This window comes from Sminthopsis crassicaudata, chromosome 6 (assembly GCF_048593235.1).
Source record: "Sminthopsis crassicaudata isolate SCR6 chromosome 6, ASM4859323v1, whole genome shotgun sequence".
Taxonomy (NCBI): domain Eukaryota; kingdom Metazoa; phylum Chordata; class Mammalia; order Dasyuromorphia; family Dasyuridae; genus Sminthopsis; species Sminthopsis crassicaudata.
In genome coordinates this window covers 59507488-59526543 of record NC_133622.1, presented here as the reverse complement: position 1 = coordinate 59526543, position 19056 = coordinate 59507488, and the positions used below count along the sequence as shown (strand labels likewise).

The window sequence follows — 19056 nt, the reverse complement described above, 5'->3', positions numbered from 1 at the left end:
ATGATAAGAAGTAAGTTTCTGGTTAATGGATAACTGAGTTCTGCTTTAGACATGTTGTATTAATGATGACTACATATTCTATGTAAAATACCTAATAAGTAGTTGGTAATAAATTAATCAATCAATATGAAGGTTACAAGCATTAAGAGAGACAGCAGAGACACATAGAGAAAGACAGAAACAGAGAGATAGAGAAAGACATATACAAAGAAACAAAGACAGAGAGAGAGAGACAGAGAGGAGAGGGAGAAGAATCTGTCTAGATAGATAAATACATAGAAAGATGAGGAAAGAGAATAAACATTTATATAGTACCTATTCCATACTAAGCACTACACAGTACTGTACAGATATTATGTGATTTGAGATCCAAGACAAGTTCCTAATTTGCAATTGGGGCAATGGAGACAAAGAGGTTAAGTGATTTGCCCAAGATTTTAAAGGTAGTAAGTGTCTGAGATCACATTTGAACTCAGGTCTTCTCTACCCCAAGCCCAGGACTCTATACACTGAGCAACCTAGTTAAAAGGCGGGAGTTATGAGGGGATCTTAAAGTAAGGACTTTGTAAAATAAAAATAAGACAGTGTATATTATACAAAGGTACTGAGATGAGAGATGGAAATATCATGAATAAGGAACAGAAAAGAAACAAACAAACAAAAACAAAAGCAAAACCCCAGTTTGGCTAGATCACATGGGTCACATAATTAGAGTTCAAGCAAGCAGGATACTGAGAGAGGATACAAAGATAAAATCCTGGAGCTTAGGTGGTCACCAAGATAGAATATAGAAACAAGAGAGGGCCAGTGACAGCCTCAGGAAATACCATAACCAGTGGAGATGATAAATAAGAGTGAGAAACTGTCAGAAATTGTCCAGGTAGGAAGAAAAAAAGACTGAAGAGAGTATACCAAAAGAAGAGAGTGTAACAGAGAGGGAAGAATAACTTGAAGAAAAAGGTGATTGATTAGTAGTGTTAAATATAGCAGAAAGGGTTAGAATCAATAATTATAATTTAGTCATAAGAAGATTAATAAATTTGGAGAGGATAATTTCATTTTGAAAGTAGATTAAAGAGGAATAAGAAAAGAGCAAAAAAGAGAGAAGCAGAGATAAGAAACAGGTTTTGGGTTTTTTTGTTTTGTTTGTTTTCCAAAAAGTTTGGATCATAAATAGAAGAGAAATAGAACTATGTAGGATAGCAGAAAGTGGTAGGATTTTTTGAGAATAGAAAAGGCTGAGAATCTGTTTTCAAAGAGAACCAATTACATAATTTCTACATGAATTATATTTAAATGAGACAGAGTTTCACAGCCATCTGCCTCATCTCTTCCAGAGTCATCAATTCAAAAGTCAAGTTAACCAAACATGGTTCATGGTACTATAAATGACCTTGGAGTCTTTGATGTGACCAAACTCTAAGAACTCCACATTGTCAGCTTCAGATGCCTTCATGACCATCCAAATAATTTTTATCTACCCATTCCACCAAGGAAAGTCCTCACGTGATAGGAGTAGATGTCCTCCTAATTAATAGATGGGCTTGAGACCTGTAAATTACTCCCACCATGGTTTTAATCTATCTGCCAAGACAGTTTTTCCATGGTGTGGCTGTTGCCCATGAGACAGCTTCTTGGAATCTTAAGTGAAAGTTCTGTGATGGGTGAACACCTGAGATAGATGATCAGCCCTGAAAAACCCACCAGAAGTACTAGTCCTCCCTGAATACCCCTTGTCCTGCTGCTTGTAGGTAACAGGGAAAGAACCACATGGGAAAGGGTCTGTATGAGAGAGAGCAGAAATCATTGCAACAAGCTCTGCATGGGTTGGCCTTATTCACATTTTAATTTCCTTTCTTATTTTCTTGGTAATATATTATGTCTTAAAATGGCCTGGTCCCCTGCTGGGCATTAATTAGTCTTATGGAGTCAATTGTGAATTAGGGATATGAAACAATCCAATCCCAGGGTTCCCATGGAACAAAGGAACATAAAATTATATGTAGAAGGAAACTTCAGATCATGAAATTCAACTCCCACCTTTTAATAGATGAAAAAACTAAAGCCCAAAAGTTGAGTGACTATTCCAAAATCATAAAAGTAGGAAGGGACACAACCAAAATTTGAACTCCAACTTTTTAATGCCAGAACCCATTAAAATAATAGCTAGTTCTAAAAGAAAATGCTAAATTGTAATTGTGCCACGAGTCCCAGAATAATTAGTTTACATTAAATGAAGTTCCCTCTGAGTTACAGGTTTTTTAAAACTTCAGAGGAGAATGAATCTCCAATAGAGCCTAAATTCTTTGAGGGCAGGAATTGTTCCTTTGTTGATTTTTCTCCCAGCACCTAGAACATTATATTGTATATATAATGAGAGTACAGTCTCTGCATTTGAATGAGCGGTACAGAATAAAAGGAGAAAGATTTTAAAAAATGGTACAGAGGGAAATATTTATACTGCAGTGTTGTCTCTCGAGTCAGAAAATGATTATATATTTCCCAAGAAATAATTTGGGAAATAAATTTGGGAAATTTGATACTTTCTACCCATATTCAAGGGAGAATTTGAGAGAAATTTTTTCTACATGATTTAAAAAGAATTTAGAGCCAACTCTACATTCATTTCATTTGTATACCTGCATTTTTTCTTTCACAAAGATCCAAACTATTTTCCCCTATTCTGCTTCTGCTCTCTTCTATTAGCCTCCCTTTTTCTTGCTCTATTTTTAAGTCTTCTTCAGATAATTTCTGTTCCCTCAATCAGCCGTCCTCTTTTCTAGTCTCTATCCCTTTCTTATCTCTTACCCCTTTTATTTCAGTTCTCTCTTCTGTTAGCCTCCCTTTTTCTTTCTCTTTCCTCTCCTACTTCCCTATAGAGTGAGACAAGTTTTTTTTTTTTTTTAATCAAACTAAATAAGTCTGATTTTCTCTCTTTGAGCCAAACCAATGAGATTAGGTTCACAAAATACTTATTTTTCTCAAATATAATCAGTCTTTTTTGCCTCTTCACATGATATGATTTATCCCATTTTACCTCCTCTTTCCTCTTCTTCTAGTACAATCCCTTTTCCACCCCTAGTTTCTTTTTTTTAATATCATCACAATAAAGTCAAATTATAACCTATGCTCTCTAAGTATATGTCTAACAAAACAAATACAGTTCTCAAGAGTTAAACATATCTTATTATACTTATTATATAGGGATATAAACTTTTTCATTAAAAATAGTTTTTTTTTTCCTTCTCTTTTTCCCTTTTTATGCTTCTCTTGAGTTATTTATCTGAAGATAAAATTTTCTGTTCAGCTTTGGTCTTTTCATCAAAAATAAATGAAATTCTCCTATTTCATTGAATGGGCATCTGTTTTCCCTGAAAGATAATGCTTAATTTTGCTGGATAGTTGCTCCTTGGCTGCATCTCCAGCTCCTTTGCCCTTCAGAGTATCTTATTCCAGGCCCTTAGAGTCTTTAAAGTAGAAGCTGCTAAGTCCTGGGTAATCCTGATTGTGGCTCTTCAATATTGGGAGTATTTTCTCTTTGATGTGATAATTCTGAAATTTATCTGTGATATTTCAGGAGGTGATAGATGAATTCTTTTAATAGCTATTTTATATTATTTTCCTAGGACATCGGGGCAGCTTTCCTTAATGATTTCTTGAAAGATGTTGTCTAGGCTCTTTTTTTCATCATGGTTTTCAAGTAGTTCAATAATTCTTAGATTGTCTCTCCTTGATTTATTTTTCAGTTATTTTGCATCCCAGTGAGTTATTTTACATTCTCTTCTATTTTTTTCAATTTGGGAGGTTCTGTTTAACTGATTCTTGATGTCTCATTGAGTCATTCATTTGCATTTGCTTAATTCTAATTTTTAGTGAATTATTTTCTTCAATTATGCATTTGGCCAATTGAACTTTTTAAATGAGTTATTTTATTCATTGGATTTTTTTCCATTTCACCAATTACATTTTTAGGGAGTTGTTCTCTTTTTTTCCATTTTCCCAATTCAGTTTTTTAAGCAATTGTTTTCTTTTTTCCATTTCTCCAAATCTATTTTAAGAAGTTTTCTTCAGATAATTTCTGTTTCCTTTTCCAAACTCTCCTGCAAAGCTGTTATTTCCTTTCCCCCATTTTACTTCTAACTCTCTTTTTAGATCCTTTTTGAATTCTTCAAAGGTATCCTTTTGAGATGGAAATCAACTCATATTACTCTTTGAGGCTTTATCTGGAGATGTTTTAACTTTAGTATCCTGAAGGTTTGAGGTCTATTCCCTGCCTCCATAATAGCTATCTATGGTCAAAGCTCTTTTTTTTTTTTTTTTTTTTTTTTTTTTTGCTCATTTTTAAAGTTTGACATCTACTCTTAGGATCAAAGGGAGATTTTCTCAAGATTCCTCTACAGGTGATAGTAGCTTACACTGTCCTGGGGCTGGGTCTTCTTTCCCATGCTGGGTGGTCAAGTTCCACAGTATGCTGAAGTTTAAGAGCTCACTATTTGTCCTCTGTAGTTGTGATAGACATTTCACAATTAGTCTACTGATCCACTGTCTTCTGAACCATGACAGAGTAGTAAGTGCTACTGTATTTTGACTAAGAACCTCACAGTAGATTACCCTTGTATGTAGAGACAGCTCTGCCCTAGATCCCTGTGCTGTGCCTGTACTTGGCTCCCTCTACCCCTACTCAATTGAAACAATTCTTTCCTGAAGATCTTCCAAACTGTCTTCTGCTGAAAACTTGTTACACTCTAAATATTTGTGGATTCTGTAACTCCAAAACCCATTCAGAGACCTGATCTGCTGTTAATCTAAGGGAAGCCAAGCAAATGTTATGGTATCTCACCTTTGCCATGGTATTCAAGAGTGAAGAACAAACAACTATAACAACAATATAAAAATATTGTTGAATTAATTTATTGAAGAGAATTAAGATATTATTTAATCTAAGTTACCATTTGGTGGAATGATGATCACTCAGTCAATGCTTGAATGTTATCACCTCACAAAGATGACCTATTACAATTGTGGACAGCTCTATTCTTTTTCATAGACTTAAAATATGTACTTGTCCAATGTTAATCTCTGGGGGATTTGACCCTGCCTTTTGTAATATATAGAAGAAGTTTAAGGTGTTAGAATCCAGGAACTGGACAAACCATTAAAGGTCTTCTAATTCAGTTGGAAGAATTAATTTCTTGAATTAAATCCTTAATAAATGATTACTCAGTCTTAAATTTAAAAGGCATTTCATCACTTACTGTATACAAATCAAGATGTTAGGGACTGAGGGAAATATAAAGAATAAATAGATATGGTCCTTTAAGGCAGAGATTATTTCTGTTTTGCTTTTATATTCCTCATCCATACCAAAAATTGACAGAGATTAGACTCAAGATTTTAATGGCATAAGCAACTCTTAGTGGAGAACAATTCTCTGCCAATACAAATCAACAGTTTCTGTGCAATTATACTCTAAGTCTAAGTTATAGTAACTGAAAGTTAAAGTTACTTGCCCCCAGTCACAGAGCTAATTATGCTAAAGAAAGAATTTGAAACCACATTTTCCTAGTTTTAAGACCAGTTCTTTATTGTGCCATACTATCTGGAACATAGTAGGGACTTAACAAATGGTTCTTAATTTATCAATATGCAGATAATTATAATATAAAATGTCACAGGATAATTGTGTAAGAGAGATAGAAACCAAATGCTTAGGTACAAGAAGAAAAATTACTAACTGGAAGAATTAAGACTGATTTTGTGAAAGAGAAGTCATTTGAACTGATCATAATGCATGTATAGAAGTGAAAACTCATCACTTTGAATGGACCATATTGCACATGGAACATAGAAATAAAGATACATTTGAAAAGTTAAAGTGTCATACAGTTGGAAAAGATCTTGATTGCCAGGTTAAAAGGAGTATAGATTTTAATCAGTGATTAATAGGGATTTACTGAAAAATTTTGAATACAGGAGTAATATAATCAGATTAGGGTTAGGGTTCCAAGTCATCTCTATTGGAAAAGAACTCAGAGATTCTCAGGAATACTTGCTGGAGGTATTCTAAAACTACAAAACTCCCATGGGATCATCCATGTGAGTGCTAAAACATCAAAATCTATCCCTATATGCTCATTTTATTTCATCAACCTTCAAAAATTTTGCCTATGTCCTATTGTAAATCCTTCAGGAGAGGTTCATCCAACTTGATGAGGCATTTCATGCATGCTAACAAAATCTCTTCTCAAATATTTACAAGGACAGGAAAGTCATTACCTAATGAGTCAACCAACTCTGCTTTTATGCAATTCTAACTGTTGGGAAGACTTCCTCCGTTTTATAGATCCTTAAATATTTGAAGAATTTAATTTTTAAGATTCTTTTAAAGGTACCCAAGTCTCTATGGTCCCTGAATACACATACAAAACACAAAGTCAGCAGTTTAGCTAATCTCTACAGTTAAAATTCTCAGCAAAGAAGAAATGTTGTTGACCTCCTGCTAGAAAATGTCAGAGCAAAAGGATTAGTATTGCATCAGGCCCTGAAGGTCAATGGGTTTTGCTAAAGAGGTCAGGTGAAAGATTTCTAGAGGCAAGGACCTGATCTCCAAAATGCCCTCTCTCTGGTTTCCTGAAATTCAAATTTGCAGCCTGCTCACAAGGCAATATTTATAAATCTTTGATGAAAGGGTCAAGACTAGGGTATTGCAATATAAGCCATCATCACTAGAAATAACTCATAGGTCCTGCTGAGTGTGAACCATGGGAAGGCCAACACACAATAATAAAGTAATAACTATCAACACCAGATCTTCCAAATAATTGTATGGATGAATATCATTGATTATAACTCCATACTGCATGTGGTGATTTCTGGAACTATGCAGAGCAAACCACAATTGAATTCGCTAAATGGCCTATCAGGTCAAAGAATTTCAAAAGAAATTCAATTTTTAAATTTTTATTTGAAATTTTTAACTTAAAATAATAATTGAAGATGATTTTGTGGTGGTAGGATGCAGTTTTGTAACTTACATACAACATGTGCTGGTGGAAGGACTTTTCCCAAGTTCATTCTGCTTCTAAACCTGGTTCTTTCTCCATTAAACCATGTTTTATTACAAGTTAAAATTCTGCTTCTTCTCTACAACCAATATGAATTTTACCTTGAACAGTCTCAAATCATAACAACTATTGAGACAATATGCATGAAACACTTCGTAAAGCCTAAGGGACTACATATAGTAGTGTTTTTATATTTGCAAACTTTTTTTCATATTTTATCTCATTTGATCCTCACATTAAAAAGAATCATAAAATTCCATATCATGCATCAGGTTTTAAGTTTATTGCTTAGTAAGTACTTATATTATCCCCATTTTACAAATGTGGAAACCAAGACTAAGAGATTAAATGGGTTGCCCAGAAAGAGATTGAAGCAAGATTATAACTCAGGTCTTCCTGACTTTAACCATTGTACAACCTACTCTTTCTTAGTAATATATTGTTTTAACATCCCTATTTTTTATTGATATTATGTCATTAATATTAGTCATTAAATTGACTTCAATTCCACAAGCATTTGACATTTTGTTTGTCTACAGTGAATAGTCACTCACTCACAGATCATTAACTTATAAGAAAATGATTTATTGTAAGAGTTTGTAAGTAAATAACCAAAAAATCAATAAAATTAGTGGCCTCCTGGCCACTCCAGTGATGAATCCCTTTGATTAGAGCTGGGTTGGCTCTCAGATGATAAGTATATCATCCACTGCCACTCCTATATTCAATGTCTTTCCAGCTTAGTACAAATGGTAAGCGTGCACTATTCCCTGGAATAGCCTTGGAGTACCAAGGGTCACCTCTGTGGCCTGATGAGAATTAATAATAAAAATTTAAAAGACAAATTGAATTTTCCTTTTTCACCCTTTAATGTAAATTTCTAGAATTATTTCCTTTCATTTCAAAAGCTCTTTTATGTAGAGACATGCATTTAGGATCATAAAAATTCTATGTCAGCCATCAGGTTTTAAGTTTATTACTTGGCAATCTTCTTTCAATTCTATGATTTGCAAACTCCTTCCAATTCAGACCAGTAGACCTTAAGAAAGTAACGCAGAATAGTGATTTATTAGATGAAAGATAGTGCCCACAAACTTGCCCAAGTCTGGCCATTACATGTTTTTGATCATATCTCTGCTTCTGTTCCACAGTGAAGGTGAAAAGCACTAATTAGGCTTTTCACTGGGGCTTGCTTAATCTTATTTTTATCTGGATCTCAGGGAGTGTGTTTGATCTAGGGAAGTAATTTAGAGCGGTTTGCAATGAACATGAGATGGAGTTTCAAACTGACAATGGATTTAGCTAGAATTAGGGATCTCATATAATATGCATTTGTTAAGGTCAAACAAAGAAACCTCTCCATCTATTTGGGTTTCTCGCTTTCATCAAAGTATGTATTTCTGTTTCAGACTCATTCATAAATGAGACTGCTCATTTCATGGCTGGTACACTGTAAACTCCTAACAAATAAAATGCTAAAGTTCCCTAAGTACTAATAGTGTTTCTTTGTACAGTGAATCCCCAAAAGTATTATTGGATTGAGTTTACGAACTGCACTTAAATGTTTGTGTATTTTCAAAAGACTTCAAATGACTATTTCATTATCTCTCAGGATACAAATCATCCTTATATTATACAATTTATGCTATATTTATACAGCACTTAAAGATTTACACTACAATGTAGTCTCCTTGAGGACAGGAGCTGTCTCATAACAAATACATGCTGAATTGTATCATGTCATTTGGTCAGCACAACAATCCTGTGAAGTAATTGTTGTTTTTTATGGTTAGAGGGCATTGGTTCATTTCCTAACTTTGATTTTTATTTTAGATTAGGCTAAGTCACAAGCACCATAGATTATAGTTTCTTGTCTGTGAAATGAGAAAGTTGGAGCAGAAACTTCTGCAACCTCATGAGTTCTAATTCTATGAGCCCATGATGATTATTTTACAGATGAAAATATTGTTGTTCAAGAGGTTAAGGATTCATTCTCAACTACATAGTTAATGAAACCAGAGACAAAAGTGGAATAAAGGCCTCTTGGGAGTCCAAGTTGGGGGTTCTTTCTTTATCACTCCAGAAAGTTATATATTATCTCCTTTCATTAAAGAGAATATGGTCTAGTGAGGGATCTGGAATCAGAAAACTTGCATTTGCAATCTGCTTTTCATTTCAATCTGCTTACTTGGTAACTGTGGAAGGAAGGAAGGAAGGAAGGAAGGAAGGAAGGAAGGAAGGAAGGAAGGAAGGAAGGAAGGAAGGAAGGAAGGAAGGAAGGAAGGAAGGAAGGAAGGATGGATGGAAGAAAGGAAGGATGAAAGGAAGGAAGGATGGATGGAAGAAAGGAAGAATGGAAGAAAGGAAAGAAAGATTTATTAAAACCTTACCATGTGCTTAAGCATTGTAGTAAACGCTGAGGATTAAAATATAAGCAAAAAAGAAAAGCACTTTTTTTTCCCTCAAGAAGTTTACATTCAAATGTGGGAAGACAAAATAAGGAAGTGCTGGAGAGAGAAGGGGGATAAGGGGCAGCTGAAGGTCTCAGTAAGTGGAACATTTTTGAAGTCTAGAAGTCAGAATGTAAAAGAGAATGAAATCCCTCTTGGTCTCTTCATAAAACGAAGGCCTCATGGACGTATAGTCTAAATCAGTCATTTTACAGATAGCAAAATTAAAGTATATAACTGTTAAATGGCTTTGTTGGTCCCTGCAATCTTCTCCTATCAGCTCTGTGAGGCTCATAATGCAATTATTGTTATCTTTTGATTGGTAAAGGTAGTAGAGCTTGTCCAATTAATATCAGAGCCAAGGCTATCACCTTTCCATTTTTTCCCTGTACCTCAGCTTCCTCAGATTGTTTTGTTGTTATTGTTTTCTTTTATTTTAAGGTAGATAAGGATACGTCATGGATAGCCTACTTGTTCTACTAGTACCCATGCATATTCAACTGACAGACTAGGAGCCACCACTTGCCCATTCCTTCTGGACATTTTGTTGGAGGGCCTGGACAGGTATAGTTCTGTGTTGACACAGAGCAGCATAGGCAAGCTTGGATAAGCCATGATCTCTGCCATTGATGAGAATTCATATAACAGTGAGATTATAGACCCACTGCAGTATGAAGTAAGTCATACATTTATCATATCACAGTCACATTATATGCAAAGATAGATACAAATCAGAATAGCCATTGAGAATTAATTGGATGACCAAAATGGGATACATTCTATGAGATTAACTGGAATTTACATATTATGAATGGCATTAACCTACTTTCAGAGCCTTTCTCAGAGGCATTCATGAAATGGCACAATGAAAAGTATGTTTAATGGAAAATAAGAAAATAAATCGAGACAATATAAAAAAGAATAAAGATCATTGGCTCTGAAGTAAGAGGACTTGGATTCAGATTCTTGTTCTGATGCTTTCTACTTATGTGAAGTTGTGTAAGCTCTTTCTCTGTCTTACTCTCAGTTTTCTCTTTTGTAAAAGGAAGAGATTCAATTAAATGTTCTCTAAGCTTCCCTTTGCTCTTGATCAAAATAATCCTATAAGCCACATTCATTTCTTGAATTATTGATGATATTAAGGTTAATAATTGGTCAATGTTCCCATTCCTGTTTAAATCACCCTAATTCATGTCTTAATTATGTAATATCTAGACCACTGTAATATCATCATAACTAGTATCCTTGACAATCAGCAAACATTAAACAAATGCTACATATGATTGAGAGGCAATTTAACTGGAGGGCCCAATTTGGTTTTAGTCCTGTCTCTGATACCTATTGGTTATGATGGGCCTGAGGAAATCACTTAAACTCTCAAGGTCCCCAGGAAAAAAAAAAATTCAGAGATTCCTGCCATTGACCCAAAAAAGTAGAAATTTTAAAAAAGACAAACTTTCTTGAGTTCCAGTTTGACACAAAACCTCCCAGAAAAACATTTCTTTTTTTTTTTTTTTCAAGAGGAAAAAAGTAGATAACAAAAATCAGCAAAATTAATCAATCCATCAAAACAACTTTGAACAAATATGGCTATTTCAGTGAAATGGAGTTGAATATCTTCCTATCTATCTTCTTTGGAATAATATTTAAATGTATGTGTAATGTTCTTTTTCTCTAAATTACAATTGTTTTCTTGGGGGCAGATTTCTTGGACAGCTTCTGGAGGCAGCCTTCCTTTCAGTTCAGTTCAATAATCCCAATGCAGCCAGGAGTTAAGGTCCAGATCCTTTATTGCATCCTTGAAAATCCTGAATCTTTTCCTGGGCCCAGTTAGCTTTCTTAGAGGTCTATCTCTCTCTTTTGTTCCAGAGTGTTCTTGTCCTAGAGTCTCAAAATCCAAAGGTTTGTCCTTCAGCCTCTAGCCTCTCCTTCTCCAAATGTCTCCAGCCAGCACAACTGTGGAATCTGCAATGAATCTTGACTCCTATTCCTAGAGAGTGGGCTTGTGGGTTTTAGTGGGCTTATGGGAGCTCCTTAAAAGTATGCTCTTTTAAAGGTGTGAATCTTGTTGAATTCTAGTATGTACATTACTGAACTAGAGAACTGTTAAGTACCATGCTAAATTAGATAATTATTGTCTCCATTCCGTTCCAGTGACTTAGCACCTTGTAAGAATTTTAACATATGTTTCTCTGGGTATTCTGTCCACCTCCACAGAGTATAAGCTCTTTGGAGGTAAGGAATTTTTCTTTGCTTTTTAAAAATTTGTATCCCTGTTGTCTAGAACAGTGCTCAGCACATAGAAATTGCATAATAAATGATTATTGATTTGGTAGATTTGATAGGACCTGTGATTTTTTTATGTGGCAAAGTCCCAGGGTGAATATGATTTAGTTGTAATGAATTGTGAGATCATATAGAGAGCAAAGCCTTAAGTATGGCTTTATATATATACATTTCAGGCAAAGAGATACATACATATATATATATATATGCATATATATATATATATATATATACTAACACACATATACATGTAGATATATATAATATACACACATAATAAATATGTGTGTGAGTAAAAAATATGAATATATATTTCCCCTCTCTACCTATTTTTTCATTGGTATAGGAATTTTTTATATGAAACCTCCCTCCAACAATACAGATAACCATTTTCATGTCAACTTAAAGTTGTAGAGAGTAGCCTGTGGCAGTAAAAGGTCAAATTAATTGAGTGTGATTTTTGCCATGGTCACATAGCTATTATAAGTCAGAATTTGGACCTAAAGCTAGGTCTCCATGATGCAAAGGAAAGTCCTTTACCCACTCTGCTGTATCATTTTTCTCAAATGTAAGCCAGAAATATAGAAGTATATAAGACTTTGAAGAATGATCTAAAGGTCTCACTTTTCTAAGATTTTATTAAAGGATATGCTTCCAAAAAACATGACTGAAAAGCAACAGAAAAAGAAGGCCAATTCAATTCTTTCTTTCTTATGCTTAAATTAAGCTTTATGATATCCAGTCAGGAACCAATCTCTTGTGGACTTGACTTATGACTCTTAAACAAAAAGATTTTTATTATTTTCTTCTTTAATGATTTTTCACAATTGCTAGGGTTTAGCCACCTGAATGCCTCAAGTAAAAAAAAAAAATCATTATTAAACATTGCATTCCCTCTCTTTCAATCACTTTGATACTTTCTTGGAGGTCACCCTAAATGCTTTCCTTCAGTTTAGCCAACTGAATACTTCAAGTAAGAACTTCACTATAAACATCTCATTCCCTGTTCTCCCAATCATCTCATTGCTTCCTTGGAGGTCATCCTAAGTGCTTTTCTTTTGCCAACCAATCAGAAAAAAAAAAAAAAAAAAATAGAATGTAGAGAAAACAGATGAAAGTTTTCCTGTAGGGAACAATGGATAGAATCTGAACCTAAAGTGAGGGGAAAAAAAAAAAAAAACTGAGTTCAAATTTGGTCTTAAGTATTTACTACTTGACCTTGGGCAAGCCACTTAAGTCTTATTTTCCTCATTTTTCTCATCTGTAAAATGACTGTAATAATGACATATATCTCAAAAGATTGTTATGAGGATCAAATGAGATATTTGTAAAGCACTGAGCATGGTGCCTGGCATATAGTAAGCACTACATAAATTGTTATTTCTTCTATTCCCTCTTCTTTCACCTAGAGTTCTAGTTCAATATTATTGATTATATTTGATCATAAGTATCAGCGACAGGGCTCAGTTGTTATCCTCTAACATATAACTAAAATATATGATAATCTAAATAAGCCTCATATGTTAGATATAAACATCATGCTAAATTACATATAAAGGCCAATGAGAGAGCCTTTTTCTCTCATCAAGTTCAAATCCTGGTGTGTTAAGGTAGATAAATTCCAGAAAGAAAAAGTCTGTCCAAAATAATTATAATTAAAATAGGACGATTTAGAGTATTTAATATCATTGTCTTGACAATATACTATTTTTTTTTAATTCTAGAAACTTGGTAATTGTAAAAAGTTATCACTGCTTTGCAATGAAACAGCTTACAAAATATTAAAATATGTAATACATTTATTCATTATTTTTTTAATTCAAAGTTATTCCTATATAGATTTGAAATTAATTTTATCATGTTTCGTTTTGTCAGTGTATGTAAAAATATTTTTTTAAAAACATACATGGTTCTTTAAATAGTCAATTATATTTCTCCATAATAAAGAATTGGTTAGTGACACTTCAAGAAACTGAGGCACAGTGTTTGATAAAGACCATAGGGGAGAACAAAGCTAAGTTGTAGCTGGACATTACAAGGAAGGAAACCAAGTCTATGTGACTAGTTAAAAAAGAAGTATTTTTTTTTTAAGACAAACAATGTTAAAGCAACCTTTGTGCTAGTTTATTTTATTAACTTTATTATGTCAACAATAATAGTAATAATAATATATATTTTCTATTAATATTATTTTTTAAAATTAATTTTGAATTAAGTTTAAAAGGTAGTTTAGCATAGTAGGTCCCATATTTGATATTTATTATCTTAGTAAACCTAGGCAAGTCATTCAATTTCTATGTCCGTTAAGCAACTCTTCAAACTTATGTATTTAAGCCATAAAAGCACAGAGTTGAGTTAGTTAAGGGATTTTTCACATGGTGGGTTACCCCATGCTGAGGTGACTGCAAATCATCTGTGTATGGGTGAGTGTATCAAATTTTATACTTTGTAACTGAGATTTCAATTTATTTTGTTTGTTTCTCATAATGATCATCCACATTAGTAAAAGAGGTCTTTGTAAATTATCCTCAGGCATTTTAAAATTCTTAACAGAAAGTCAATGGAAAGCTAAATCAATAAGAACTAAAAGGAGAAAAAAAAAACAAACAGCTGACCTTTTTTTGGAATATTCTTGATAAGATATACATGTAACAAGGTCAACAAGGTCAGGAGATTAGGATCATTCCCAAAGTTGATCAAGTTTAATGATAGTGTCTAGAAGTTGTAGAAGAATTAGATTCCTTCTTCTCCCCTGTTGCCCATCTTTCTAAAGACTACAAGGATTGGTTAGGAAAAAAGTTGTCACTTTTTTAGAACTTTTGTCCTTCTTTTAAATCTGACACTTACTGGTTTTCTGCCTTCTCTTTTCTCCTTCCAGGAACCATACTTTGGCCCTTCTTCTTTTTGGAATTCCTAAGGAAGAAAAATCCAGTTAACAAATCACTGCAATAAAAATTTCTCACCAGACTAGATGACATAAAAACCTACTAAGATGGCAATTCATGGATTTTTTTTCCTTAACATTTGTTCCCCAGGTATTAGGTTTTGGTACTGATTTTCCATCTGATACTAAAATAAAAAGACCTAGAACTGAAAGAGAAATCGCTTCGTCCAGTCCTTCTCATCTGTCTTACATAAAAAGTGAAACCAAAAGAGAAAAAGGAATTTTTGGCCAAGTTTCAAATGGGTCACAAGTTGAAGAGTCAGAATTTAAACTATCCTTTGGCTCCAGATCCAAGTATCTTTCCATATATATATATATATATATATATATATATATATATATATATATATATATATATATATAGTATGTTCTTTAATGCTTAGTTCAAAGCGAGAAAAAATAAATTGAGCTTGCACGTGGAAAAAATGAAGGAAAAGAAAAACTTGAATGATATATTAACAATTTAGCTAACTAAAAAACTGGGGAAGAGAAAAACCTATGAAAATTAAGAGATCTGCTCCCCCTTCATTGTCTTGCCTTGGTAGAATCTCAGAATCTCTCTGTAATATTTCACAGTTTCTGAAGCCCTTTTACCTTGCTTTTTCCCCCCATCTTATATTTTTTTTTTAATTTATTTGACCTCTTTCTGTCTTCTTTCCTTTCTCTTGCCACATGATAGTGTGTGTTATGATAAAATTCTGCCTTTAGTCTTCTTTTCATATTCATTTTCTTTTGGGAATAGTATACATTCTTACAAATTCAGTTCTTATCTATAGTCAGACAATTTTTAAATCTAACTCTAGATCTCACCTCTCATCATGTCCCACAATCATCTCTTTTCCTCACAATTTCTATATTCCCTTCTACTTAGCTTACTCCTTCCCTTTTCACTTTTTCCCTCCCACTTTTCAATGAAGTGGAAGGAGTTTCACCATAAATCGAATATGTCTATATTTTTCTCTTTAAGCCAATTCTAATGAGAATATCATACACACTATGTTCATCCCACCCCATTCTTTCTCTCAGATATTATAGGTTACCTTTGCCTCTTTGTGAGATGTAGGACCACCACTTTACCCTTTTTTCTGATATAATTTTCTTTCTACCTCTAGTTTCTAGAACAAATTATACATGTGTTCTTTATCTATCTTTATGGCAGAAATATAGTTCTCAAGATTTCTTTTTACCTTTTTAGAAATCATTTGAGTTCTGTATTTGGAGATCAAACTTTTTGTTTAGATCTATTTTTTTCATCAAGAACAGATGGGATTCATTTATTTTGTTGAATGTCCATCTTCTTCCCTGGAAAAAGATGCTCAGTTTTGCTGGATAAGTTATTCTTGGCTGCATACCAAGTTCTTTAGCCTTTCAGAATATCATATTCCAGGTCCTTTGATCCTTTAATGTGGACGCCGCTAAATCCTGGGTAATCCTTATTGTGGCTCCTCCATATTTGAATTGATTTTTTTTCTAGCAGCTTACAGTATTTTTTCATTTGTCTGATGGTTCTAGAATTTGGCCACTATATTTCTTGGAGTTTTGATTTTAGGGTCCCTTTCAGTAGGTGATCGATGAACTCTTTCAATGTTTATTTTACCCTCTGTTTCTAAAACATCTAGGCAGTTCTCTTTGATAATTTCCTGGAAAATAGTGTCCAGGCTCTTTTTTTCATCATATTTTTCAGGGAGTCCAATTATTCTCAGATTGTCTCTCCTGGATTTATTTTCCAGGGCTATTGTCTTCCCAAGAAGGTACTTGACATTTTTTCCTATTGTTTCACTTTTTTGGTTTTACTGGACTGATTCTTGGTGTCTCCTTGAGTCATTCAATTCCATTTGTTCAATTCTGATTTTCAATGATGTATTTTATTCACTCACTTTTTTAATATGTTATTGTAATTGTCCAATTGAGTTTTTAAGTGAGTTGTTTTGGTCTATGGAATTTTTTCCCATTTAACCAATTTTATTTTTAGAGAGCTATTTTCTTTTTCCAATTCACTAATTTTGTTTTTCAATGATTTGATTTTTTTATCCACTCTATCTTTAAATGTGTGTGATGACTTCTCCAGACTCTCTTGCCAAGCTTCCTTTTCCTTTTTCCATTTCTCTTCCAGCTCTCTTGTGAGAGCCTTTTTGATTTCTTCTATGACAATTTTGTGTATTGAGGAGCAGATCATATCCTCCTTTGGAGATTCCTCTGGGAATAGTCTGTTTTTAATCTCCTTGGGGTTTAAAGTCTGCTCTCTATCCATATAGAAGCTATCAATGGTTAGAGCCCTTTTACATTTTTTGCTCATTTTGTCAGAGCAGAATAAAAAAAAAAAAAACTAATAAGAAAAACAAATGGTCTACTTTTTTTTTTTTTTGGGGGGGGGGGCTGGATGGTGTTACCGGGCTTCCTCTACAGACTGCAGAGGGTGGGGGGGAGGGAGGCAGCAGGGAGGCACTAGCAAGACACTAATGGCTATGTCTGTGCTCTGAGACTCTGGGAGTCTAAAACATGCTGAGTCACTCCGGTGGGGGTGGAAGTGGCCAAGTCCTGAGAGATGCTAGCTTTTCGGGGTTTATTCTTTACCTCCAGTATTTACAACTTCTCTGCTGATCCTGGCTTGCTGCCAAGACAGAATGTACACACTGGGGTAAAGGTCATTCTGCAGAAAAGGCAGAGATCGCACCCCTCTCCTTTCCTATTTTCACAGTGTGACCTGCCTTCCAAGCCTCCTCAGCCTTCACCTGATCTGTTTTTGCCCCTGAGCAAAAAACAGATCTTTTCTGGTGAATTTCAAGGATGGCTTCTGTTGGTAATTATTTGTGTGTTTTTTGTTTGTTTGTTTGTTTTGTTTTGGTTTGTTTTTTTTCCAGTCAAGCACTAATTCCGAGGCTTGTCATGAAATAAATTCTGAGAGAAAACATGGAGCTTAAGCAGATGCGTGCCTTTTCTCCTCCATCTTGGCCAGAAGTCTCTGCCCCACAATCATCTCAAACTCAATGTATCCAAATATAAACCCATTATCTTTCCTTCTAAGCCCATTTTCCCCTCCTTATTTCTCTATGTATTGATAAGTTGGCTCATCATTTCCCAAAATACATTGCTCAGAATCTAACTCAAAACTATGATTTCAGAATTCAGAACCTATGTTCCTATATTATCACTAAATTTTTATTAATCTTTCCTTTGTAACATATTCTAAATCTGCTCTTATATTTCAATACTTACTACCACTATTATAGGCTGGTCCCAAATTATTTTTCTCTTCCCATGATAGCTCTTCTCAAATTTGTCACCTTTTCAAACTTATTCTCAATTTTTTTTTCAAATATAACTTGTAACTTAATCTAGATTTTTTGTTCACTGCCCTTTGAATATGATTTACAGATTATCCTCAAAGTGGGTGATCTACTTCAGGCCATTATTGGCAGCTAGCTGGCTCAATGAATAGAGCACTGGGATTGTTGTCAAGAATAACTATGTAATAATTTAACCTCAGACATTTACTTGCTATCTTCCCTGAGATTTGCATCAGATTTCTCATCTGTAAAGTGAGGATAAAACCATTACAATATTTGTTATCAGAATCAAATAAGATAATATAAGACATTTACCACAGTGTCTACTACATAACAAATTCTCTAAAAATGTTATCATATTGATGTTGTTTTTAAGTTCCTGAAATGAAATAATAAAATTATAGAAAAGCTAATGTTTAATAAGAAAAGTTATTTAGCTCTAGGATAAAAAGCATACACAATTCAGACTTGCAGGGCAGAGCCAAGATGGTGGAGAGGAGACATGGTTTTCTGTGACTTCCTTTGACCTCTCTCAAACCAACAGCAAATTAGGTCTTTGAACTGGTTTGGAGTGACAGAATCTACAAATATTTGGAGTACAACACATTTCCAGAAGTGGATAATTTGGAAGAACTTTAGAACAGGTCTGTTTCAATAGGGTAGAGGAAGTCTGCCAAGCCCAGACTGAAGCGTATGGAGTGCAGGGCAAGGATCTGGGGTGAGGAGCCAGAGCATTGCTGTATCTGTCAGAGAATCTTCTGTATGGTTCTTGTGCTACTCTGTCCTGATTGCAAGTGGGTGATTTAGCAGATTTGCTGTAAATTCACCCAAAAACAAATACAAAAGGCAAATTGTAAACCACAGAGCCCCAGTAGAATTTCAGACCTGGCTGCAATTACGCAGGATTAGAAGTCAGTCAAAAAATACTGGCTCCAGGGCAAATAAAGCAACTGTTGCCCCTTTGCTTTAAGAGCATTTCTCAACCATTAAAAAATAAGCAAAAAAAGGAAAAGGAATTCTGACCA

The 19056-nt window shown here is 34.1% G+C and overlaps 1 protein-coding gene across 2 annotated transcripts in view; it reads right to left on the bottom strand.

The window, feature by feature from the left end:
- PCDH10 (protocadherin 10) overlaps window positions 1–19056 on the bottom strand; it is a 207619-nt gene that overhangs the window by 67545 nt on the left and 121018 nt on the right. Inside the window, exon 5 of one of the 2 annotated variants that reach the window (XM_074276316.1) lies at window positions 14648–14713. In XM_074276316.1, the coding sequence (XP_074132417.1) occupies window positions 14648–14713 (66 nt within the window). Of the gene's footprint in view, window positions 1–14561; window positions 14714–19056 lie in introns of those variants that run through there. The other variant, XM_074276317.1, reaches the window with a different exon arrangement.